This window comes from Marmota marmota, unplaced genomic scaffold (assembly GCF_001458135.2).
Source record: "Marmota marmota marmota unplaced genomic scaffold, marMar, whole genome shotgun sequence".
Lineage (NCBI taxonomy): Eukaryota > Metazoa > Chordata > Mammalia > Rodentia > Sciuridae > Marmota > Marmota marmota.
Window position 1 is genome coordinate 32,378,450 of NW_026000174.1, and position 26,827 is coordinate 32,405,276.

At 43.0% G+C, this 26,827-nt stretch overlaps 1 protein-coding gene across 17 annotated transcripts in view; it reads left to right on the forward strand.

The window, feature by feature from the left end:
- The window catches only part of Nav2 (neuron navigator 2), a 704,255-nt gene that overhangs the window by 497,537 nt on the left and 179,891 nt on the right, over nucleotides 1–26,827 (forward strand). For all 17 annotated transcript variants that reach the window (XM_048788486.1, XM_048788480.1, XM_048788482.1 and 14 more), the window contains one exon: nucleotides 285–454. In XM_048788486.1, coding sequence (XP_048644443.1) covers nucleotides 285–454 — 170 coding nt within the window. The remainder of the gene's footprint in view (nucleotides 1–284; nucleotides 455–26,827) is intronic.

The window sequence follows — 26,827 nt, forward strand, 5'->3', positions numbered from 1 at the left end:
TTAGCAAATATATTCATATATATTTTTTCCTTTAAGAATTTCTCTCTTTGCTCAAAGGATTGCTGTTCACATTTTGCTTTTGGACTTTGCTGGGGTCATTACTAGCCTAGATGTTTGTAGTGGTTCCACCAAGTCTTTTGACTGCCAAACCTCCACAGACGCAGTGTTTGAGCTGGGTTTGATTTTTTTCCCCCCTAACCCCCTGCATGGTTGCAGTTCCTTCTCCTGGGACATTGCCATTTTCCTGAGACTGAGTGCACAACCCTGTTTCTTTTGCATTTTAGACTTCCAGGTCCTACCGCGAGGGTATCTGCTGCAGGCAGCGAGGCCAAAACACGCGGAGGGTCAGCCACTGCTAACAACCGGCGCAGCCAGAGCTTTAACAACTATGACAAGTCTAAACCCATCACCTCCCCACCCCCACCCCTGCCATCGTCAAGTAGCCACGAGAAAGGTGAGTCATCTTCTAATCTTTCTGAGGATCCTTTACCCCATTTTCCTGTATAATAGAGTTCTCCTGTTCCTTTGGGTGAGTTTGGTTGGAGTCAGGGTCAGCATTGCAAATCAGGATGATAAGGAAGGGGGTCCTAAGGATATACTTGACTGGCAGGAATTTTCTTCTTCTGGGCATTAATAAAGTGGGGGAAATATTGTTATATTCAGAGTTGCCAGCAAGAATACCTGGCTACACATAGCAATATAGTATCTGGGATTTGAAAGTAAATTTTCATAGAATCTGCACTGTGCATTAGGTGACTTTCCAAAAATGCAAGCTTCCTGGGGCATGCCCTTTGTGAGCTGGTGAGCTTTTTACCCATCAGAAATATGTGCAGGGAGTTAGGAATAAGGGAGTTTTCACTCTTTGAAAAAGCCAACCCAGGAATGTGGGTTGGCTAAGTGAAGATCTTGGCTGCACATAAGGAGCTGGGGGGTGTTTCTCCTGGGATTGAAGTGATGCAACTTTAGCCATAAAAGGACAGGATACTTTTACTCTCCATAGTACTGAACTTTCAGGATGGGGGGAAAAAGTGCATAGCCCTGGGGAAGTCCTGCAAATAAGGCTGTAAAACAAACCTTTGTTTGTGTAAGCCTGTTATCTCTAGAGACCTTGGAGAAACTGAGGCAGTTTAGAAGATTCTTCAGTGAAAGGCAGACCTCTCCTTCAGTCCTCCCAGGTAGTGGTCTAGAGTTCTTTGGGGACTTTCCCAATTATCTTGGGAGCATTTCCTCCCTGGTATCGTGGAAGCTTCTCAGGGCTTACCTGAATGATGTTCCTGCATTTCCCTGAGACCTAGGAGAGCTCTCCTCAGTTCTTAAAGTGCTCCTGGAAGCTGGGAAGACCTCCTCTCCACCCACTTCTCTAACCAATGGTTACTTGGTTCAGTGGCACTGGATTCCCCTGAGAATTAGCTAATTACTGTTATCTTTTCCCCAAAATATGAAGGAAATATTTAAGGGACTGACAGATATATACGGCAGATTTCCTAACCAAGGCACTGGGAACTCACTAGCACTGAAGTCACAACCAGAATGTCTGAACCAGTCAAGATGCTTTGTGATCCAGCTTCTACTTTTCTTTTCCCTCTTTCTCCCCCTTTCTTCCAGCCTCTCCTTTCCTTTCCTTTAAAATATCCAAGTGTATTTTTTTACATGTTCTTAGATTACAAAAATGGTACAAGGGTATGTATATATTAAAGTTCTCCTTTATATGCATCTTAATGAGTACCAGTGTAAACCATTTATACCTCCTATACCTCCAGAACTTTCACAATGCATTTATATACATATTATACACAGAGTGAGCCAGCAAGCAAGGGGTGGGGGGAGGGGGGATGCTTTGGTTTTCTGCATCAGTAAGTAAAAGCTAACTTTTTTGAGTACCTTGTATGTGCCTCATTGATCCCCAGTTTTCAAAGAATAAAACTAAAACAAGAAAGCTTTAGTACTTGATGAGGGCACACAAAAGACAGGGAGAAGTGGAGTTGCATTTGAACTCGGGTACATTGGTCCCAGAACAAGAAGAAAGCTGGGCTTTGGAAAACAAGCACTCGGAGGCTTGTCTGTTGAGGGCCAGCCAGAGATATGCAGGTGGACATGTGAGGACAGAGTTGGGAAGGTGTTTGGCATAAGCTGCTGTCCCCATCCATAGTCCAAAATGTCTGACGGAGAGGAAGTAGCTGTCTTTGTAACCAGTTGTGACATTACCCATTTCCTCTTTCTCTGTCACCTCATTTACATTCTCTGAACAGCTTAACACTGTCAGGAATCTAGAACATTTCTCAGGTATTTGGTCCATCATAGGAATCTGAAACATTTAGTTTTCCTAGACTGACTCCTAGACATGTGGAAGATAGTCTTTTCTGAATAATATGGTTCTCTTCATCTCATAGAAAGCATATCTTTATTTTTTTCTCATTATGCTCATATAAAAATATTCACATCATACAGAAATTTATAAAAAGGAAAAAACCCTACACATTCCCACCTCCTAGAAATAGCCACTATTTATCACTTAAATTCCTTTTTATGCATATACTGTCACAATTTGATAGGTAAAATTTTCTGTTTACTGTTTGCCAGGTACTATCCTAAGGCACTGTCCAGGTAGTATTGCTTTGTGAACAATTCCTTGCTTAATTCTTCAGGAGCTCTATGCATGTACATGCACACTAACATATTGATATAACTTTTTAAATCTTATAAATAAAATCACCAAATCATGGGCAGCTTTTTTTTTTTTTTTTTTTTTGTCTGTGCATAAGTCACTCTCTTCATAATGGTTGCATAATACTCCATTGTATGGATTGACCTTAATGTATTTAACTACTTTTAGCTGGGTTGCTTTTAATTCTTGATATTATAAAAATTGCTTAGATGAATGTTCTTGTATTTTTTATATGTACACAATCCTTTCAGGGAAAATAGTGCATCAAGTTATACCCACATTCACAGTTGTTTTAATACTTCTAAATTTTGCTCCCCAAAAGGTTATATTTATATTTATATTCCCATCAACAAGGTGTGAGAGGATATTTTTCTGACACACTTGACACACATTAGTTTTTGAAATGATCTAAATTATTTTAATAAGCTGACAGGACTGTTCGTTAAAAATTCACCTTCTTGAATGCCACTCTGCTGTAAGTAACCATCAGTGGCCTTGGCACAGTAAAAAAGCACTTGGGTTTGAGACCAAGCCGTCTGCATTCTAGGTGCATAACTACTGCAGCCTCAGTTTCCCTCTGCCAATCTGCAGTCCTCCATCACTAAGCTCTGCAGTGTGGATGATTTCTTGTTTGCACTGGCTGTTGGGCATCCTCAGTGTAAGGGCCATCTGTGCCTTCTGCTGGGTTCCCTTCCTTGGTACTCATTCTCTGTGTCGCTCTCTTGCTGTTAGCCCTGCCTATCATGGGCAGAAGAGAAGAGCCAGATGTAGATGTGGCTGGGGATTGAGTCATTGCTGTGTCTGAGTAACTTTGGGACCATTTTAATCTCTATAAATGTATCACTTTGAAGCAAATTATTTATCTGCATTAATGATCTGGAGATGGAACCAAAGAGGAGTTACCCATGTCCTGCCATTACCTGGGATCCGGATGTGAAAGCATACTTTGATTAGATGGAATTAATTCAGTAGCCTAAGTCGTGCACAAGGGAATATGGTTGGAGTGCCCCGTTTTACCTGTTTCTTTCATTTTGCCACCATCTGAGGAGCACCTGACATATGTCCAGCACCTGACATATGTCCAGCTGGGTGTAATGACCAAGAGGACTAAAGATATAGATGCAGTTTCTCAGGGGACTTGCAGCCTCAGGAGGAGCAGTGAGGTCAGAGAGATGCTGAGTTGTGAAGACAGAGAGGATATAACCAAGAAGACTCCAGGAGGACTTCTGAAAAGTGACATCATTTGTGTTGATTTCCATTCCCAGATTTTTGCTTAGAGAAAAGAAAAGGCAGGCTGGGAAGGGATGACTTGCCCTAGCCTGCTGGTCCAGATGTGAAGCTAAGAGCACACCCGCTGGGTTCCCTGCAGTATTGCACTTGTGTTCTTTGGTGGCCTTTGCAGGGTGAACTTCTTCAAGATTGCCTTCATGATGGGGAGGGGTGTCCCATGGTCATTCCTGAGGCTGAGACCCCAGGCCATAGAGAGCTCAGGTGCCTGATTCTCTCAGTACATGATAATTATCCCTGTTCGGGAGTCAGCTGTGGATTTGTATGATCCTGTGGCCAAAATTCATCTTTGGCAGAGGGCTTAGAAAATCAGTTTAGGGGTGTGAACCAAAGTGGCATCATTGAATTTAAAGAATTCTCTAGGAGATTGCCTGGCAACAGAATTCAATGAACAGTTAGCTGCACAGGCAGATGGACTAGAAGCTACCAAACTTAGGAACGTCCTAGGGTGCTAGAGGAGGGCTAATTCCAGCCAGGAAGGAAGTTGCTCCAGTCTCTAGGGCCAGAGGACAGTTATCTCAGGACAAAAGGTTTGAGCCTACAAAGTGAGTACTTTGAAGGCAGACTTCTGAGTTTGATTTCTGGCCCTGCCACTTCCCAGAAGTGTGGCTTCAGGCAAATGCAGCAATCCATGGGGCATCTGCTCGGGATCACCTCAGGAGGCCACCACAGGCCACACCTGGCAATGCTCTACTCAGAAGGATGCAGACAGGAATCAGATTGCTGGCTGGGCAGGGCAAGGACTTTTCTTCCATAGGAGTGGTCTGGTTTTTTCCTCAGTGCAGGGCATCAAACCATGCTAGGCAAGGGCACTACCACTGAGCTAGGTCCCCAGCCCCCAGGAAAAGGTCTTTGCACCAGTGTATGCAGCAGTCCACAGATACACAGCCTTCCAGGTGCGGTCCCTCCCCGACCACAGGGAATAGCTTAGGTGTGAATAGCTTAGACTTAAATGGGGCAGGTACACAGATCCCTCTAGCTTAAAAGCCACACACTCCAAGCCCATGTCCACTGAAACAGCTCCATATGCATGAGTTGTAGGATTCCCACAGGATCAGGCCCAATCAGTAGTCTCAGCACTCAGAAAAGCCCAAAATGGTGGTGTTCCCAAGAGGTGTTTGTGCTTCCTCTATGGTTCCTCCCGGTCCAGATGTGGTTTAACAATTAAGGGTCATTTTTACCATGAGCAATGTTGCTTAGTAACAGAATGACTTTCTATCTTTATCAGGTTTCCAGGGGAACAGAGTTAGAAGGTTACCCCAAGGTCACATTCGCATGCAGAAGCTGAATGGTTTTGTTAATCCTTTTCCATCAGCAAGCCACCTCACCCCTTAGAGATGCCGCTTATTTATCTGTGAAGAGGAAACAGGCGTCCCTGAACCTAATGAAGTTCCATGTGAAGCATTCTAATGTTATTCTAGCCCAGTCCAAATGGTCTGTCCTTGTCCCCTCTGTAATGGTTGTAGATATTGCTGTGAAGGGTATGACTTATTGTCATTTTCCAGTAGCTGGAATTTATTGATACTGTGGGTGTCTTTGCATGGCATGAGAAAACCACGAGGTTCTGGCCTTTGGAAATGCTGAGTGATCAGTTGGTTGCTGTTCACAGGTGAGACCGTGGTGGCTTTGGCTCCTCCAGTAAAGACAGGTTTCAATTTTACGGTTTTCATGTCACACCATAGTTTCTTTTTGTTTTAAACAAATGAATGACAGTGTCTAACCGAATAGATGAACAGTCCCTAAATACATGGCAGCTCACTCCAGAAATAATACCTAACCAGTAACATTTTTCTGTTGACACAGTATTTGCAAATTGCCTATGTGTCACTGAAGAGAGTACAGATTCAACATGGCTAGCTGTCTGTCATATCTGAAGCACCATACTCAAGTCCTGTGATCCGGAGAGATGTTGGTAACCTCAAGCCTCTAGATCATTGTTTCTCAAGGTGTGATTCATAGACCATCAATACCATCAGCTCTTAAGGTCATCCATCACTACCCACAAGTCTTCAGGCTTTAGAAACCTAGTCCTTCCAATTCAGATTTCTGATTCAGAGCTCAGTAGTTTATATTTTATACCCATGTCATTCTATGACACTGAAGTTTGGGAACCCTTATCCTAGCAGCACTTCTTTGTTACTGTCAAGAGAGGACATTACCTTCCCATTGCCTTTCAGTTCTTAGCCACTCCTTGATAATATGTTGTGTTGGCAAACAGAGGTAATGTAGTAAGACACCCAGAGTAGTGCCTGGCATGTAACAGGAGCTCAGTAAATGGGGAACCACTGAAATCTACATACATATTTTGTCATCTCCATAATTAAATTTATTCTCAGAGCCAACAACTTGTAGTAAGTGGACTTGCCTATTGTGTTGGTCTTCGTATCTTATTTTGGTTTTGTGCTCTTGCCTTGAAAATCTTCAAGTTATTACTATAGTTTAGTTTTTAAATTTCAGCTGAGCTAATAGAAATCCATCCCATACTTAGACCAGAGATATGCAGGGAGAGTGTCCTTTAGGTCTAGATATGGTGGCAGAGGCCAGGGGTGTTCTGAGGAGGAAGTCACCTCACTTTTGCCCTAAATGGAAAACCATCACTTGGTTCTTTCCCAACCTGTCATTTGAGGAGCTTGCTGTTTCATTGTGCTGGTGAGCACACTATTGTGTTCAGAGGAAGGGTAAGCCTGTCAAAGCTACCTAAAGAGGAGTGCCAGTGATATCCCTTGTACCTGGCTTTTGTTCTAAACCTTTAGCATGAAATTAAAGCCCAACATCCAGGATAACCTCTGTGGCCAGCTTTTGAGCCATTTTCCTGATCTGCTGTGCAATTTAGAGGAGCCTCCAGAGAAGGAGGTGTACAAATCCCATTAGCATGTGAAACTAAATAACCTATAAGGCTGGAGCCACCTTTTGTCACAGAGAAGAATAAGAAGGGTATACCCTTGTTTGTGTTTCTCTAAATATGGATTTTTTCAAAGCCAAAGTGTTTTGCCATATATCCTTTCTCTAAAATACAATGGTAACAGAAAACAACCCGGCTTTTGTAACAGAAAGGCTTTTGGTAACAGAAAATGACCCAGCTTTTTGTAACAGAAAGAATGAATACACAAAAAGGGAGAAGAGAATAAATCATTTAGGAAGATAAAATATCTATTTGATTAGTCTGGTGTCAGGAGTGGAACATGACTGGTTGCTGTTTGTCTGATCTTCAGGTGATAAATCTCAGCGTTTCTCTTGCTTCCATCTGTTATGTAGGAAGCGTCACACGTATGTGAATTCAATTTAATTTCAAGGATCACTGGGAGGGGAAAGTACTTCTGTGTCTGGTGCTCTTGTAGTCATTTTTATCCAAGTGTCTTCCTGCAGTCAGGGTTTAGCCATCTATTCAAATGTTCTTAAAAAATGTTTTTCTCCTACCAAGTTAGGTGTTTGACCGTATTCATCAACGCATGAAGATAGATTCATGTTGGAATAAATTAACTTCACCTTTCCACCAGCACATCAGGCCTGTATTCACAATGTGAAGTGCAAGGGCAGAATTCTGGTCAAAATGAAGAGAGACTCTTGAGCTATAAAGTTGGGCAGTTCACATTGCAACAATAATTTCAGGACAAGTTTCTTATGAATGCTTACTTGGCAGCTTCTCTGTGCTTAGGGCACAATACCTTCTGGCTTCAGATAAGATGCACTTCCCGCCTACCAGCTCACCTCCGTGATAGGCAATGCATGCATTTGGCTGTGATACTAGTGCACAGTCCACATGCCAGGGAACCCACCTGTCCTGAGAAGGTCCTGAGGAGGTCCTGAGGAGGTCACAATGAGAATATTTGTCTCCAAGATAATGGTCACAATCTATCTATTTTGTGGTAAGAATGACAGGGGCCATTTCTAGGGGTTGTACCCTGTGGATAAATACTGCAGAGCGGTTTGTGCCAAGGCACCGTGGACAGTTCACATTCTTAGTGTCCTAGGAGCTTCTGCCATGGTTCCTTCACAGCAGCCATGCAAGATCCTTGTGACTGGCAAGCCTCCCCGAACTTTGGGGACAACACACAGATACCAACAACTGTGAAAATCAGTGGCCTGCCCTACTTCCTCATAAAAATAAGGGTGAAGGTCTCTCTGCCTCAGATGCTCCCATTGCCTTTGCTATGATGGCAGAATAACAGCATTTTTCTGAAATGAAAACTGGAGTGGGAGATCAGTGACCTATAGGAACTCAACTTGGGAAAAGTCAAACTTTTAAACAAAACAAAACAAACAAAAAATGTCCTTTGGCTCCAGGACAGCCTAGGACAGTGAGTCTCTGCTGCCCCCTGCTGCCCTGGGCTTGTGTTGACAATGGGTCTCCTAGCCTGGCATCCTCAGGGCACACTGTTGAAAAGATAATGACTTGCAGACCTTCTAAATGTCCTCTTCCAGACAGGGCCTCCCCACATTTTTTTTTCTTGATTTGGGAGAATGAATGTGGACTGGAGAAAACCCATGCTGTGGGTGTGATCAAGTCCATGTGGCCTGGTGGAAAACCTTTTCCTTGAGTGGTAAGGAGGTGACAGCAGTCCTAAGCTAAACTGGGCTGTCACAGGGCTGCCCACTCCCTCACCTGTGTGGGCAGCCAGCTGCTGGATTCAACAATTCTTAAACATCCCTAAGGGAAAGGATCTTTGAAGGCACTAGTTGATTTTTGCTCTAAAAAAGTTAGGCTTTGGGGCTGGGGATGTGGCTCAAGCAGTAGCGAGCTTGCCTGGAATGTGTGCGGCCCGGGTTCGATCCTCAGCACCACATACAAAGATGTTGTGTCCGCTGAAAAACTAAAAAATAAACATTAAAATTCTCTCTCTCTCTTAATAAAAAAAAGTTAGGCTAGACTTGGCTCCATTTTTAAGAGGCAAATAATTCCAAACCAGCCGACTACAATATGGGGTAAATGATTCCCTGTCTTCTTTGCTACCCTCTCTTGTACTTGGAACTCCATCCTTCATGTATTCGTGTGAGTTCAAGGTCATTTATTGAGCACCTCCTGTGTGTCACACACCATGTCGCTCACTGAATATGCGAAATTGAAGAAAAGGAGCGGGGCTGTAGCCTGAGTGTGTATTCGGCCCTGCCTTTGCATCCCCAGCACCAAACATGCGCACAAAAAGAAAAAAAATAGGTAGCAATCTCTGCCCCACGGAACTCACAATCTGTGGAAGAGACAGGTAGTAAAGAAAATATAAACAACATCATTGCTCTTCAATGACATAATCGCTTTTATGACAGATGTTGTGTGCTGTGAATGAATTTAAAAAAATAATGAAGGGGCACCTCATCAGGGTAAGAGCCACAAAGCTTGCAGGGATCCCCTTTTCTCAATTTTCCTGCAGATTAGGAAGAAAGGATGCTTTAGAAAATGTTTTAATGGAAAGGAATTCGTTCCCTTGTAGAAATGAAGGGCTATACCCTGGGCCAGTTTTTTTCTTCTCTCTTTGGCCGTCTGTTCAAAATATCACATGGAGGCAAACTTTTTTTAAACCAGGGATTGAACCCAGTTGTGCTTAACCACTGAGCCACATCAACATCCCCAGCCCTTTTTATTTTTTTTCTTTTTGTGGTGCTGGGGAATGAATCCATGGCCTTGTGCATGTGAGACAAGCACTCTACCCACTGAGCTATACTCCCAGCCCCTCCACAAGCCCTTTTGTATATTTTATTAGAGATAGGTTCTTGCTGAGTTTCTAAGGGCCTCGCTAAGTTGCTGAGGCTGGGTTTCACTCGCAATCCTCCTGCCTCAGCCTCCCTAGTCACTGGGATCACAGGTGTGTACCACCAAGCCTGGCTGGAGGCAAACTTTGATTCCATATTTTTCAAAAAGAAAAAAACCTTCACATTTGTCCTCTCGTAGTTGAACAGGATCTCTTGGGAGTAGTTGAGTTCCGTGACCCCAGAGGTAGTCAGTCAGAGGCCCAATCACCACTTACTGTAGGGCTGGCTGCTTTAGGTAAGGCTTCTGACATTAACAGGTAGATTAGAATAAATATTCACTAAGATGCCTTATAAACCTAGAGTTTGATTTTCCCAGGCAAAGGGTAGAGTTGGTGTAATTTGAGCATGCTCTGGGAAGGCCTCCTCCACTCAGTGATGTCATACACATCCCACACAGTTTACCAGAGCTCCCAAAGCCCCTCTTTTGAGTTGTTCCTTTAAAGGACTTAATTCATTGCTTCCAAAATGTACTTTATTCTGATTTGTTTTCCTGCAGCACTGGGGATGGAACTCAGAGCCTCTCACCTGACCATAGGCAAGCACTTAACCATTGAGCTACAGCCCCAAACACCAAAACGCCCTTTATTCTCCATATTGCTATTAATACACTAGAACTCATTTCTGTGCTAAAAACAAGATTTGCCTCTTATGCATATAATGCCTATGTCCCATTTGTGATGATTTCTTTTCGTCTCTTTACAAACTTGTTATAGTTTCTCTCTTAACTTCAGATAAATGGTCTTGAACTTGCCAGGTTCTTGCTCCAAGGCCATCAAAGGACCCATAGACAAGGATCCCTGCCACAGAGAAGAAATCGTAGCTACCCAGTGAGAAGAGATGCATGGGTGGTTTTGATCATTTAACACTTGGATTCATTTCCTTGCCCTCTACCAGTGCCAAATAGGAATGTCTTCAGGCTGTTACATGCAGAATTGTTTTTAAAAATCTCTTTTACATAGATGCTGTAGGGGGCAGGCTTCATTAAAGAAAACGAGGGATAGAGCCCCCAGAGGAGAGAGTCATTTAGACCTTACAGGGAAGAAATTGGGCCTTATTTTCAGAGATTTCTATGCACTGAAGACTGTCATCCTGTCCTGTTGTCAACATATGGGTGAGGCTCTGGCTGTCACATAAAAAGGGACCAGGATTGTTTCACCTCATATGAAATTCAGTTGGCTTGTAATCTAAACCAACAAGGACCTGGGATGGAAAGTGACTTCTCCACTAGGACATGTGTGCCAAGGCAAGGATTCCAACCAGGTCACTGACTCCAGACCTTGGCTGTTTAAGCCAGGTTCTGAGCCATTTCCATCTCAAACCCCCACAAAAAGGAGTGTTTCCGTCTCCAGAGCATCTTCAAATCTGTCACCACCTAGGAAAGAGTAAATAACACTGAAACTTGGGGGAGCTTACCTTTTTCTGGCCTCTGCACCCTTGATAAGTTGGTGAAAACAGGTTATGACTTACTCCTATCTCCACAGCCCTAAAAATAGTGGTTTTTAAAAATAGCCATATTTTTAAAATTATGTTCTCTCACACAAGGCTTCAGGTGGATGGTGAGCCAAATTCAGGTGGTCTCCACTGGGTTTGTTCATGGGTTTTGGGTCATGTGGTGGGGGCATCGACTAGATGCTGGCCCACTTGTAATGTCCTTCGTTGTGACAACCCAGTGTTCTCTCCTCTGAAAGGCTAGTGCAGGCTGTTCTTGTGGTGGTAAATGAGTTTTCTTCCTTCTTTTGGCCAAAGCCAGTCGCCTGCCCTGCCTCCATTTAGGAGGCTGGAGAAGAGCTACAAAGTTACATTGCAAAGCATTGACGATTTGAGAGGAGCAGAGAAATGAGGCAGGTTTTGCAACAAATCTACCATAGTAAATAAGCTGGGTGTATTAGTGGGTTGATCTCCCTTGTCAGGAGAGTAGTAGTCTATTTTTACTGAAGTTGCATGCAGATGGGAATATTCTGAGTTTATAACTACGGGGAAGGTAGAACTCTTAGTGGCTTAGTCGTCCTTCTTTACCCTAGTCTCACAGGCAGTCTCTCTGAATGGCAAGAGCAAACAGACCAGCAAAGCGACACAATTACCTGTCAAAGCAGCACTCTGCAGACAGGTTCTGCTCAGCTTATCTCTGTTCTGCATCCTTGTGGTCCTTGGCCTTTGTATATGATGTGTCTCTGCTTTCTCTCCCACACCAACTTTCATTCATACATGTTAGTTGTCTGAATGTCAGACCTGGATTCAGGACACTGGGGTCTGGTCTTAGCATCTCCACCTGATGCCCACATGACTGGATCATTTAGCATCTCTAAACTTAAGGTATCTTAGCTATAAAGTGCTATTCTTAGCAGAAACCCCAGACAGTTATGATGAAGAATACATGTAATATTTGTTGAATCAATGAATTTGAGTGTATGAAAGTCATGACTGACTACAGGAGACAAAGTAACCACAGCAGCTGAACTGAAACTCTTAGAGAGCCAGTTCTCCACTTGTGGTCTCTTACCTCAGATCCTAAGTCTAAAGCACCCATGTGACCACCAGCACCCCTTGCCTAGCCTCATCTCTCTTAGAGGAATCATAGCGAAGGGTATTTTGGAACACCAGGGGACCAAGAAACACAAAATGACCTTCATCAAAGGGACATTCCTAGCCAATGAACACCTGTCATAGTTTAGTAAATATCCACGTGATTATATTTTGCTCCTGCACTCTTAGAAATGCAGCATAGTGATTCTTAAACCGTCCCCCCCCCACGCCACACTGCTGCCAATCACTGGGGGGGAGTGTAGTTTGAGAAAGAATATTGATTGAGACAGACATTGGGAGAAGCATTTGTTTGGTTGTCATTTTGTGTTTTTAGAAATTGGCTGAAGTAAATGAAAGAAAATACATCTTTCGGCAAAGTTTTAAAAGCAATTTAGCCAATTTAATTATATTCCTCTCTGACAACTTTAAAAGGTCATAACTGATGATTTTTCCAGTGTGTTAGAACAAAGGGCTTTTGATTAGTAAAAGATCTTTCTCTGAATGTGATTTTATTTTTCCTTTTGTTCTCCCATCCTCCTTTAGTCTGGGTGCTCTGATCATCTTAATGCATCCAGACCCACAATTTGAAACAACCTGCTGCCCCATTCCTGGGGGCTGGTGACCAAAGTATCTTCAGACAGATTAAAGACATCATAGCTAAACTAAACAGCCCAAGGGAAGAGGCGGGGCGTATTTTGAGCTCCTTTCTCTCTGAGCATGCCAAGATGCTGTGGCTCTGGCCTTGGGGTGTTGGTCAGCATTAGTGGTTGGGTCTTGGCAACCGAAATGGCCTCTTTTGGCCGGAAACTGATCAGAACTGTTCAGACTCATTAGGGAGCCCCTCAGATCACCTTCTGGCATGAAACGCTCCAGAAATCATCCAACAGCCAAGGTAGAGGCTGGCTTCCTTGAAGTCTTTCCAAGGGCGTTGGCATATATGCCTTTTGGATGAGCTACACTACCCAGCTTTGAGGTCTGCCGCGGGGCCCAGGGAGCTCTCTGGGCACTGGGAGCCACACCAGGATGGTGAGGGGAGGTGCTGGGAGCTTCTTGGCCCAGCATCTGCTCCCTTGCTCTTCTCCCCGAACTCCTCCTTCTCACTCTGCATCTGCTATGGGTGACTCCCAGCACCAGGAGGAGAGCAGCATTTTCACAAAGAGCAGGCCCATCTCTACTCAATAAACAAAGGCCTCTGCATCCACTGGTCAGCACTATTCCAAGAACTTTCGGTGGTGCTAGAAATGTTCTGTATCTGCTGTCTAACATGACAACCACAAGCTGCAGTGGCTTTTAGGCACCTGAAATATGATTGTGTGGCAAGTTGGAAAAAAAAAATTTTTTTTTTGTACTGGGGATTGAACTCTGGGGTCCTTTGGCCCTGAGATACATCCCATCCCTTTTTATTTTATTTTGAGACAGGGTGTGCCGAGTTGCCAAGGCTGGCCTCCAAATTGTGATCCTCCTGCCTCAGCCTCCCAAATACCTGGGATTATAGGTGTATATCACTTTATGTGGTGAGAAGTTGAATTTTTAATGTACTACATTTTAATTTTATTAAATGGCTACAAGTGGCTAGTGGCTCCAGTATTTGAAGGTATATTATTCTAAATAATCATGAGCAGCCAGAAACCCTGCCACTAAAGTCTGTCATATAAAAATATCATTTGGGTCACAAAAAAAAAAAAAAAAAACAGTATTATGTAAAATGTCCAGGGTAGGCAAATCTATAGAGACAGAAATTAGATTCGAGGTTGCTAGGGCCAGGTGCAGCGTGGGGAGTGATTGCTAGTGGTTGTGAAGTTGCTTTTTGGTGTACTGAAAAGGTCTTAAAATTGTGGTTCTGGTTGTACAACCTTGTGAATTTACTAAAAATCTTTGAAGCATCTACTTTAAATGCAAGAATTGTGTGAGTTTTACTCCAATAAAACTGGTTTAAAGCAGCTTCTTGTCCATGCCATAGTTGAGTATATGTTCTGACCCCAGCTCTTGTGTGCAATAGTGTTAGTGGCCAAATGCTTCCCTCTCCCTCGGCCTCAGTATCCCCTTGATAAAAAGAAGAGAACTTCTGGCTCTTGTTTCCCTTTATCAACCTAACTTTAACCCAGTTCAGAGGGAGTGGTCCCCAGGACAGGAAATGCATCCCCTCTTTCGGTTGCAGAAGCTGCCCCATCCCATGAGCACCCCCAGCAGTAAATGGACCATTGAGCAGGTAAATCTGCCCCCCTCATCCATTCCCTCAGGAACTACAGCACAGAGATCCTGAAGTGCGGTGACATTTTCCTCTTTTGATTTTTAATCCAGATAAATACAGATTGTAACTTTTGGTGGTAATTGTTCTAATGCACAGAAATAGCTTTCAGTATCCTCACTGAGCAGAGGGGAGGGAGAAGAAGGGTATTGGGAGTTTCCTGGGTGTAAAACTTAAGTCTTAATAGTTTTTCAAGATATGTGGTATGTGATCAGAGGGCCTGTGGGGTCTCTGTGGAAAGCACAGGCTTCAAGAACAGGCTTAAGCTGATCTTCTCCCACTTCTCAGATGGTCATTTTTTAAACTGGTGACATTGAAGAAGTAATAGTTGCCACCCTCCTCTTCCTCCACTTCATCACTGCCATAAATCCTTATCTGTGTGTCAATAGTCAGTGTTACAAATGCTGGTCTCATAAATAACTGGGACCTGCTTTTAAAGCCAATGAAGTGAGGGACTATAAACAGAAGGGGACGGTGTAATGATAACAACAAAGGTGTTTTAGGTACTTTGCATACATGGTATCATTTATTCCTTCTCCTCACTGCCCAGAAGTATTAGTAGTATCCTTTCATGTTAATAAAGGTGAACCTGTGATCCCAGCAACTTTAGGAGGTTGAGACAGGAGGATCACAAGTTCAAGGCCAATCTGGGCAACCTCTCTCCAAACAAAGAATAAAAAGCCTGGGGATGTAGCTCAGTGGTAGAGAACTCTTGTGCTCTCTTGAGTCTTGAAGTGATTAAATAACTTACCTACATCATACAGTTGGCAAAGGCCAGAGTTGAGATTTGAACCAGGATCTGCATGCTTCTAAGCTGGTATTTTGCATTTAACCAATCATATAAGCTAGTTTTGAATGATGGAACCCCCTTTTTATTGTCAGGTACTTTATAAATTACTGGAGATGAATCAATGAACCGAGCCAACAGATGCCAGATGAGTGGCAGTCAAAGCCATAGAAATTCAGAGAGAGAAAGAAAACAAAAAGTGGTTGCTTAGGGACTGTGGGAGGGGACTGGAATTCATGCAGAATTGGGGCTTGTAGGAAGAGTATGAACTTCCTGGAACTGTGTGGGGTCACTGCAAATTAGATGGACTCTGAGAGTTTGTTTTCTTTTTTCTTTTTTTATGATACTGGGGATTGTACTCAGGGGGTACTCTGCCACTAAGCTTCATCCCCAACCATTTTTATTTTTTATTTTTTTAAAATTTGAAACAAGATTTTTCTAAGTTGCCCAGACTGGCATTGAACTTATGATCCTCCCAAATAGTTGGGATGACAGGTATGCACCACCAAGCCCAGCTCAGAATTTATTTGGGGATATATTGATTCAGCTGCGCGACCAGCACGCTAGCTTCATACTAGAGGTTCTAAGCATAGAAGTTAACTAGTGAGATCAAAATAAACACACATAAACTCAATTTACCTTTTTCTTTGACCAGGTCTGAGATGGCTCCCCCTCTGGCTCCTGCCTCGAGCCACCTGGTGGGGCAGCGAGGTTTACACAAGACTAGCAGGAGAGAGAGAGCGTGAGCACGCCAGAGAATGGCCTTTTATTGGGGAACAAGAAATTCAGGGGAAAATTCCATCCAATGAAGGTCAAGGGGGACAGCATTCCAAGGTCAGGGTCAGTGATTGGTCTCAGAGTTAATGGTCAGTCACACCCCCACATGGATGGGCTCTCGCACCTAGAAAGGGTGGGGATTAGTTCTGACATAGTTTAGCCGGAACGCCTCACACCCAGTCAGGGAGGTGCCCAATCACGTGCGAGAACGGCTTCCCACAATTAATATTTTGAGAAACAAATACCATGTATAAAAAGAGCATGAATATTGTGTGTGTGTGTGTGTGTGTGTGTATGTGTATGGTATATGTGTGTGTGTTGAGGGGGTGAACCAGGTGGAGATGAAACCTAGGGCCTTACTCCTGCTGGGCATGCACAGTAACACTGAGCTGCATCCCCAGACCAAGATCATGAAGTCATTGTTGTGACTGATGATTATCACTTCTCCCACCACACACTCATTGTTTTTCACAGTTTGATCATTTTGTCAAATTTTTTGTCTTGATTTTCTTAAAGGCCAGGTCAGGACTTGGCAAATATTTGTAAGTTGGACGTGATTGTAGTAAACTCTGTTGGCAGTGCAATGTCTGAAATTTGAGCATGCTAGATGCTCAGCATGGCATGTTCTGTCCCCCTGTTCCAAGCACAGTGTCCAGTTGTGTCCAGTCAGGCCAGAAGTCAGTTTGGCCTTCCTAGCTCAGGAGGCTGAGCTGCAGCATGGTGGAAAGACAAAGTTCTGTCCCTGTATGGCTGACTTGGTAGGCTTCCAGCAGAAGAGAGAGTACATCTTGATCCAGTGTCAGGTTTATTTGTGAAAATAGGAACCTGACAGAGCTCTGTGGTGATAAAGTCCTAGCCAGATAAATCCTAGTAGTTTCAGTCTCCTTTAGCAAAAGGCAGCTTTCTTCCTTCATGATACAGATGACAATTTCTGCCACCACTGTGGTGATTCTAATTGGAAGGTGGTAGATTGCAGGAATTTCATTATTGAAGTTCTGCTAGGTTAGGTCATGACTGAATAACTTCTTTGTGTGCTTATGTTCTAATTTTTAAGCAAGATGTCTATGTTTGGAAATAGTTCTTCAACTTGATCCCATTAAATAAAGATTAGTGAACTGTCAAAAGCAAAAAGGGCTGGGGCCAACGGTTTTGAAATGGGGAAAATGGAAATGGAATTCACATCTGGACTCTTAGGATGTTTTCACAGAATTAAGTACAAAAAAAGTGATTTTTGTATCTCTTGAAAAAGGCTGCTCTACTTTCAAACACCCATAGCTTTGAGCAAATGTTTACATTCCACTTAAAACATGCCGGGATGTTAAAGTCTTTGCTGCTGGTTGCTAAAATTTTAAATAACTGGAAAAAAATAATTTAAATGTAATAATTTAGAATAATGCTTGAATTCTTATCCACCCCTATGAGACTGGTCACTGCTGATCTTTGTATCCCCATAACCTGGCATAAAGAGACATTCATTAAGTGCTGGGTGTGGTGGTACACGCCTGTAATGACAGTTATTTGGGAGACTGAGGCAGGAGGATCGCAAGTTTGAGGTCAGCCTTAGCAATTTAGGGAGACCCACAGTAAGTTAGTGAGATCCTATCTCAAAAATAAAATAAGTTTTTTAAAAAGAACATTTATTAGGGGCTGGGGTTGTGGCTCAGCAGTAGCGCACTTGCCTAGCATGTGTGAGGTACTGGGTTCGATTCTCAGCACCACATACAAATAAGTGAAAATAACAGTCCATCAACACCTAAAAAGTATTTTTAAAAAGAACATTTATTAAATGAATGAGCATATCTTTCAGAATCTGTCAAATGACCATTTTCATGAAGACCTTCCTTTAGCTTTACAGAAACTCACTCTTGGGAACACGTCTTGTGGACATGTTTCCTCCAAGCCTGTAATAGGTTTCCTAGGAGCCCACATTGCACTTTATTCCTGTCAGTACCCAGCCAACCCCTCCGAGGAACATCACTTTATACATCTTGCTCACCCAGCCCATTTACTTACCGATGTATTTCCATGAGCAACAGACTTCCTGGCAACTCAGAATCTAGATGAAGCAGAGTTTTCGTGCGTAGTTTTACTACAGGCAGGGACAAGCATGTATTCTGAGTTGTCCATGGGAACCCAGCCATTCCTGGCTGCTATTTTAAGACTCCCTTCCTACACTGATAGCCGCCAGGTGGATTTGGCTTAACTCCTGCTCTGGGAGTTCGGCCTGTTGTGGTGCATCAGGGTTGTCAGAAAAGCAGTCCTCCAGGATTCTAGCCGGACAGCTATAGGACAGCTGGCATTTTTCTTTCCTTTACTCTGTATGGACAGCAGGTTTGAATCACTCAGCTCTGTTTCAAATGATTTCAGGACAGAAATAATTTGAAAAACATTTAGGATGCCTAATTGAATCTTGTTTTCAATGAAAGAGCGTCATTGAGCATTATTTTTGTGTTTGGGGCTTTATTAAGAACATAAAAAATACCTTCTTCTGCCCCCTCCTATTTCCTGTGGATTAACCTGGGGGATCTCATGATGCTTTCCCCATCAAGAGAGCCCAATGTCCCTCACTTCTAACCACATCCTTGGACCCTCACTTCTGGAAGTCTCCTGCCCATCCCCTTGTGGCCAGCACCCCAATTAGGCTGGGTCTTCTCTGCCTATCATCTGGCTGGCTTTCTGAAGCTTACACCAACCCATGGCAGAGCTCTCCCCATTCATACAGAGAGGGCAGGAGTTCTACAGATGGTAGGCTAGTTAGGAAGCTTAGCCAGAGCTGTCCGTGTGTGTCCCTGCCCGGTGAGGGCCAGGTTTGTGCTTACCTGTGCCTGAGTGGGAGAGACGTGAAGGCAGCCCAACTCTAATGGCACACGTGGAACTGCCTGGTAGAGTAGCCTTGACTCAGAGCTCTCCCTGCTGGGGCCTGATTCCATCCACCATCACACCAGCTGACCCCAGGGCTTCCTTTCAACTCTCTTCTTTGATCACACCATGGTCACCTGGTGGATGGTCACCTGCTTAGGCCTTTCATATCCTTATGCCATCTTTACCCTCCTATAGGTGTGCAGTGTTTCCAAAAGTTAATGCAACTCTGGATAACACCTTTTCCTGGAAAAGCCAAAACAAAGATTTGATCCATGGAAACTGTCCTCACCCTCACTCATCTCTGGGCTCACTGAGCTTATGACATGCTGAAGGCAGCTTATGAGAGCCAAGAGTTGCAGGAGATTTTCTACCTATTGATGTCATGTTGGTAGCTTAAAATTTGCCATGGTGGGAGTATTTACACCACAGAAATAGGCAAACACTATAAATCAGAGATTTTGTTTTCTTCCAAGAATCAGATTAGGCAGCACCAGTCTACCACTGCCCCGATCCTTGAGAGTCCAGTGAAATTGATTCTGCATCTCAGATGTAGAAATGTACTTCTCAGTGTTTCCCTAAGTGTTCTGCTTTTGTGGGGGGCAGGATGAGGATGAGGGTATATTACTTTTGTTTTCACTTTTTGTTCCTTGTCCCTGTTTTGCTGAACTTCAACTTGTAGATCATATGTCTTCATCCTTTGTGCAATATTTCACCCTTACCCACCAGACCTGACCCAACTTATTCTCTTCTCCGAAGAGTGACACGTGTTGCAGACTGTTTCCTAAAGTTTACAACCGTGGATGAGTTATACTACTGCAATACACAACACTGGACATTTAAAGTTGGATATTCCGTTCCTTAAAAGTCCTTAAGTTCCTTGCCATTTGGAATTTCTTGTGGCCACTTTTTAATATTTCAGCCTCCGTGTATCTTTCTGCCATCCCTCTTCACTTGTCTCCCTCCTCCCTTACTTCTTATGCTGAGAACTTTTTCTCTGTTCTCTTTTTTCCTTCCAGACCATGTTCCTATCATCTTTCACACTTGGGGCGGCCTATCCAACCTATCCAAGGTATTTCCTAAATTAGGGGAGTTTCTAAGAGGAATTCTTGTACCTGCGGTTAAAATCAATCTGGTTTCTTTACATATCTTTGTCTCTAAAGCTTGGTAGCTAACTACTCTCAATTCATAATTCATCTACAAAACAGGGAGGAGGGTTGGGGGTATAGATCAGTGATAGAGCATGTGCTTCATATGCACAAGGCCATGCATTCAATTCACAGCACAAAAGAGTACAAAGAAGAGAGAAGAAGAAAATAAAGGAAATTTATCCTGATTCAAAGTCAGCCGCAGCTTTGCTGTGCTAATCCAGTGCACTCACTCGGTGCGCATCTATTGAGTGCTGACCTTATTCTAGTCACTTTGATTTCAAGGAGTAAGACTGGAATGGAGTTCATGAGGGGCTTAGTTTTCAATGGGACAATGGGAAGAAGTCCCGGTAAAAAGTTGTCTGATTTTCCTATAGAGGAAGATGATTTGGTTGAGAAAGGGGGAATTATTGTCAAGGGAACTTTCATTAATGTGGACCTTGGGATGCTTAATCACCATCCTAACTCTCTGACCATTTAGGGGCTCATCACTGTGACCTGCAAGGCTGCTATGAGCTGGCCTTGCCTGCTCCCCTGCCTCTCTGCCTAGAGGTTCTGCATTTGGAACACTTGCAGGGCTGTGCAGGCTATGTTCCCTCTCCTCTGCCTTAGTCAGTGCTGGTCTCCATTTGAAATGCTTTCCTCTTTCTTCATTCCCCTTCCTTCTGAGTTTCGAACTCATGTTTTATGTTTCAGGTTATATTTTGTTTCCTGGCCCCCAAAGACTAAGTTTGAAGCCCAGTTGGGAGTACCCCAGCACCCTGGATTAATTCTCCAGTCCTCTTACTCTGTGGTTTTCTTGGCTGTCCTTCCTGAGCAAGCAAGCACCTCAAGATCAGAACTGAGTCTCATTCTCTTCTCTCTCCACTGCCATGGCAGAGCTTCTTGTGCAGAGATATTAATAGTGAAGTATTTGTTAAATGCTTTAATAAATATTAGTTGAAACCAGGTAAATGAAGGAGCTGTGGAGTGATAATGTACAACTCTAATGTTAGAGCTTGATAGACATGTACTGTCCTCTGACATTGGACAAGCTACTTAATCTCTTCAAGGCCAAATTTCCTCATCTATTCAATGAGAGTGCAGTATTTACCCCATGGAGTCGTTGACGGCAATGAATTAGGTACTGCAAGTAAGGTACACTATATAGAACCTTTTATAGAATATGTGCTGAATAAATTACTGAGCTGTTATTAATTATTAAAATCATAAAGAACAGCTAGGCATGGTGGCACAGGCCTGTAGTCCCAGCTGCTCAGAAGGCTGAGGCAGGAGGATCACAAGTTTAAGGCCAACCTCAGCAACTTAGCAAGACCCTGTCTCAAATAAAAAGTAAAATAAAGCACGATTTAAAAATAAATAAATATATAAGTAAAAAGGAAGACCAGTTGAGTAGAGGAAGGAGAATACGAAGAGGAAGGAGGGGAGGAAGGAGGAGAGGGTACTAGAGATCGAAATGGAGTAAATTAAGTTTCATCCATGTATAATCATGCCAAAATGAACCCAACTATTATGTGTAACTATAATGCACCAATAAAAGCATAAAAATAAGGAAAAAGGATTGGGGGTGTAGCTCAGTGGTACAACACTCCTTGGTTCAATTCCAAAAATTAAAAAATAAATCATAAAAAAAATGAGAGGGAAATGGTGGTTTTGATGTATGTACCAAAACTGTAACTTCCAACATTGATCTGGAATACAAATTGTCCTATTTCCAAGTAACATCCAAAATTCTGTCTGTGATGAATAGTAATGGTTACTATGTTCAGCATTGCAGCCCAAAGCATCCCATGGAGTTTCAGTTAGGTACAAGTTTACTAAGGAAAGAAAATGGAATAACATGCTTTTGAGAAAAAAAATGTCAATTTGCATTAAATTTTAGATTACGTACAAAACAGAGTTAACTAGCACATCTCTTCTCAACTGTTTAAAGCATTTCTGATTACTATCTTGGTACTGTGCTAAGTTGATCTAATGATGTCTGTCTAACCCTCATGCATGCATTCACACACTTAAGCAACATTTATTCTGTATCAGGTACTACAGATAAAACAGATGAGTGGGAAAAGGCCCCTAACCTTGAAGAATTAATATTTTAGAAAAAGGGTTAATAAACTTTCTCTTAAATGCCACATGGTAAATATTTGGGGCTTTGAGGGCCACCGGGTCTCTGTTGCAACCCTCAGTTCTACCATTATAGTGAAAAGCAGCTATAGGTGATAAGTGAGCATGGCTGTGTCCCAATAAAACTTTATTTACAAAAACAGGCAGTGGGCTAGATTTTGCCTTCATGTCCTGGTTTACCACCCTTTGTCCCAGAAGAGTAGCTAAGTCTGTTTCAGGCTACAAAGGACTATGATGTCTGAAGAGCAGAGGATGGAGAGATGATAAAGAGAATAAGTTGGCCATGACCACAGTAGGGAGGAATTTACTGGGGAAATGGGGATACCAGGAAAGGTAAAGGGGAACTGCTAAAGGGAAATACATAGTGGACCTTGTGCAGAAGTGGTAACGCTTGGTATAATTAAGAGATCAGCTGTCCTGAACTGATACCAATAAGCTCAGATACTTGGCAGGACTTACCTGCCCTCCAGAGAGCAGATGGAACAGTCTGGAATCTGCTTCAGAGTGTCTGCACATTCCAAGGCTTCTCTCAGTGAAGATTGCCTCTATTCTACCCAACACCCCAAACACTGAAGCCAACTCTTTTGCTGGCTTCCAAGAGATAGCCACTCACAGCAAGCATTTTGTATTTTCACTAGCTTTAGCGACAGTATATTTTCAGAGGAGAGTTTCAAAGGAAGGGAGACACTGCATGCCATATGGCCCTTAGCAGTTCTTCCCCTTATCTTCTGCAAGATAGTTACCATTCCCTAGGGCCTTGCTGGTCCAAGTGGCTTGTCAAGGAATTCTCCTACCAGAGACAGCTCCCCTACTGTTGCTCTCTGATTTCTAGCTAACAGTGGCTTCCCAGAAATATACTGCTATCCTCTTCTCATCCCAAATCCCTCTCACTCTATAACTTTGGATCCATGGATTTGTTAACTTTTGCAAAGGGCAATGAGGCTGAGCCAATAGGCCTTAATCCTGTGCTGTGAGATCTGGCTACTGACTGGTCCTCCCTGTGCTGGACTTTACTATTAAGTGAAATTGGCTTGATATGGGCCTCTTCGGGAAGAAATCTCAGACCATCAAGCTCAGTCAAAGTCATTGCAGGGCAGATACTGGTCGTCTTTGCCTTCATTTCCTCATTTAAGACCCAAACTGGGAGGATAAAAATTGCATTCGAGTCTCTGTAACTCATTTACATCTTTAATACAAAAGGTGACTCTGAATAGAGAAAAGTTTGGCCATTCTACCTGAAACTAGTGATATCTACATTATCAGCTGGTAGTGACTGGGTCAAGGGTCAGTTTGATATTATTGGAAACTATCAACTTTCCTTCTGATTTGTTAACCACGTTTGGGAAAGAATGAAAGTCAAGTCTGCATGCCAGTTTTTTTCCAGCCTGGTCTGGGAGGTGACTCGTAAAGATTCTTCATTGTGGAAATAAACTCAGTATGTGCAACTGAAAGGAAAGAGTATGCCTGTGTTGGGTGCACAGGGTAGGGCAGCATTCTGATTGAGTTATTTGTCCCATTTTTCATTATACTTGGATGGAATGGATATGCCCCTGGAATCTCTGGTTGTGATTAGTAGTGTGGATACATTTGACTGGCCAGATTTTACCCTGATTAAGTGCAGAATCTCTGTATTTTGTTCTCCTGAGTTTGATTTTAATCACTAGCCTGAACACTTTATTTCCTTTTACTGCTTTACAAAGAATGTAGTTCTTCAGGTTCTACACAGTGGCAGTAAAAAGTGGCTTAAATGATTTCCTTGACTCCCACTTGCTCCCAGACTGAGTTAGCTAAGCCCTTTTTGTGATCCAGAGTTGCACCGTCAGAGCCCTGTCCCAGTGCCACAGAGTTTGCTGTTCCTTTTGCTTTATGTCCAACTTGGAACCCCTTGAAGGCCTAAAGCAGAGGTTCATTGCCTTAACCTTAGCACTTGGGAAAGTACCTGGGACAAAAGTGTCCAAAAAAAAAAAAAAAAAAAATTGGAGGAATGGGAAAAGATAGAGTGGACAGAGGGAAGAACAAACATGGCCAGATCACGTAGAGCCCCAATCATATCCCTGGTTACCGTACTTCTAGAATTCATTATTCAAGATGACAAAGATCCTCTGGAACAGCATTTAAGAAACTGAGGCATGTGTGGGTTTGAATTAAAAGGTCCAAGCTGGTTCATGAGTGGATCAGGTTTCCACAATCTCTTTCCCAGGCCTGTGTGGGGGTCAGAAACCCCTAGTGTCCTTGTTCCCCATCATTTATGTATAAAGCCCTTTGGGTCTCACAGAAACAGCACAGATGCTGCCAGGAGGGACTGAGTCATCATTCTAGACAGTGAGCTGTGTTAACTGGGCGGCTTCCAGTGAGCCTGGTGAGGTGGATAAGGCACATGGGCCAGAGCCTCCTTGCGCGGGGCGCTGGCTCAGAATGGGCCCCATGGGGAACTGGCCAGAGACCAGCAGTCAGTGTGGAGCCATCTGAAAGCCCTGGGTGCTTCTGAATGCAATGGTGCTGGAAGCTCCACTTCTCTCTTTCTCTACAGAGATAGGGCAGAAGGGGCTTCTGGGGTAGTCCCCTGGCCTCACTCTGCTTAGGATGGATAATAATGCCGCCAGAACACCTTGCTTTAAGAAAACCCAGTGTTCATAAGGTGAGTGGAAACTAGTCTGTCTGCAGAACCTTTTGCATCTTGCAGTGTGCTTTTATATCCTTGCCCCTTTGCTCCCTGTGGGGAAGGAGGAGAGCATTGGTCACCACCTCCTTTTAGTGGAATCTGTTGATTATAAGTAGAGCAAGGACTTTGGTGCTCAGATTCTCACTTTACCACTTAGAGCTGTGACTTTAGGCAAGTTGCCAACATCTCTGAACTGCAGTCACTCAGTCCACTTCATGAAGTCCTTGTGTGACTTAATTAAATCATTATTTTAAATGAATTTATTAAAGGAGATTATTTAAGGCCCTTAATAAGGTGCTCAGCTCATAGTGACAATAAATGGTACATACTGGTGTCAGTATGTTTTTACTTATGAATATACTGGAGTTTAGCCAAACTAAGTAACTCAAGATTACCATGCTCTTAAGTTGAACTTGAACTCATCCACAGAGTTCTGTGTTTGCACAAGGTGGTCTGAGCAGCACAGAACAGAATGTGTTCTCTTGGCCTCATCATGATTATCTGATTTTTTAAAAGATGCCTTGGCCTTGCAGAGAGTTCCTGGGGCTCCTCTGAATGAGTGCTCCAGTTCAAAAACTCATTCTACCTCCAGCCTGTCACAGCCAGGCCTGTTGCTTAAAACAAAACAGACACCTAGAGGAAATCGCTTCCTGATTTGGGTGAGTAAAGCCTGTGAGCTGTCTCTAAGGGCGTTTTCTACCTTTGTGTATTTCACTTTTTTAGAAGAAGAATTCGGTTTTTCCATTAAGAAGACAACTGTCAGGTGAAAAGGCTCAGAAGTCTGTTAGGGTTATGTGTGGATCACTAACATTCACGAAGCCCTGAAATTATTTGATCTATCTGATACCAAGTGTCTGCATACTTGGCAGCCGGAGGATACATGATGCCTTTTTTCTTCTGTTCCTGCACATTTGCACAATACAATCACAGAGAGTGAATAATGGCCCAATTCAGCTCTCAGTTTTTGCATTGATTTCCCCCCTGAGAAAAGACAATAAGCTAGTTCTTGGTTGGGTTCTAATTTTGATTGGCAGAAAAAATAACAGCAGAAAGATTATATTTTGCCAGCATCCTAAATTTTGAAGGGAAAAAAAAACCTTAAATTTTTGCTAAACTGTTTGACATTACCATTTTAAAAAAAACCCCCAAAAAACAAAATCCAAAAAATAAAACAAAACAAAAAAACAATTTTTCCTGGAGGGAGAACTTTTCTCTTCAGGGAAGGAGTTAAAGATCAGCGAATTTGACTATAGAGTCTCTAAAAGCTGTTAAAACAAGCCTTAATGAAAATGCACTGTCTTATACCAACAGAAGAGCACTTGTTTTTGAGAGTCCCATTCAGTGTCTCATCTGAAGGCAGAGTAGACTAGAAGTGCAGCGAGAGTGGACCTGGCAGTAAAGTTGCCCAGGTCTAATCTGTTTGGCCCTGGGGTCCTCGATCCCTATGCCTCAGTGGATTTATAATGTGAATGAAAAAAGACAATGTAATAAAAGTATGTAACAAAGTGCATGCTCCTTAAATATTGGCCCTTATTCTTAATATATAATGTTATTGATGTTATATATGTATGTTTACCATGGAAACTTTTTGTCAAATCTTACATGCAGAGGGAGCTGCTCTGGTAGAGGTGGAGCGTGTACAATCAGATTGGCTCGACTCTCCTTTTCCACTAGAGCTGTAAACACTCCCCAGCCTGTCCCTCCTCAGCTATCCATAAGAGTACTCCCAGGACCCTGTGCTGTAACGGGGTCCTTGGTATCTCTATATCACAGACCTGCTCTGACAAGTATTGCTTTACCCTCTGCTTCTTTTTTTAATGCCCAATATCATCAGGCAGAAAAATCAAAAGGAAAGAGAAACTACCTAGTTAATAGGATTCTTCTACCTTGCCTTCCCCTCCAAGCTAAATGTCTTGGTCATTTTTGCCGCTCCTCGTTGAGAGTGGTTTAGGGTTGTCCTTGGGAGAACTACAGTTGCCCAGTATAGTGTGGTAAGACTTGA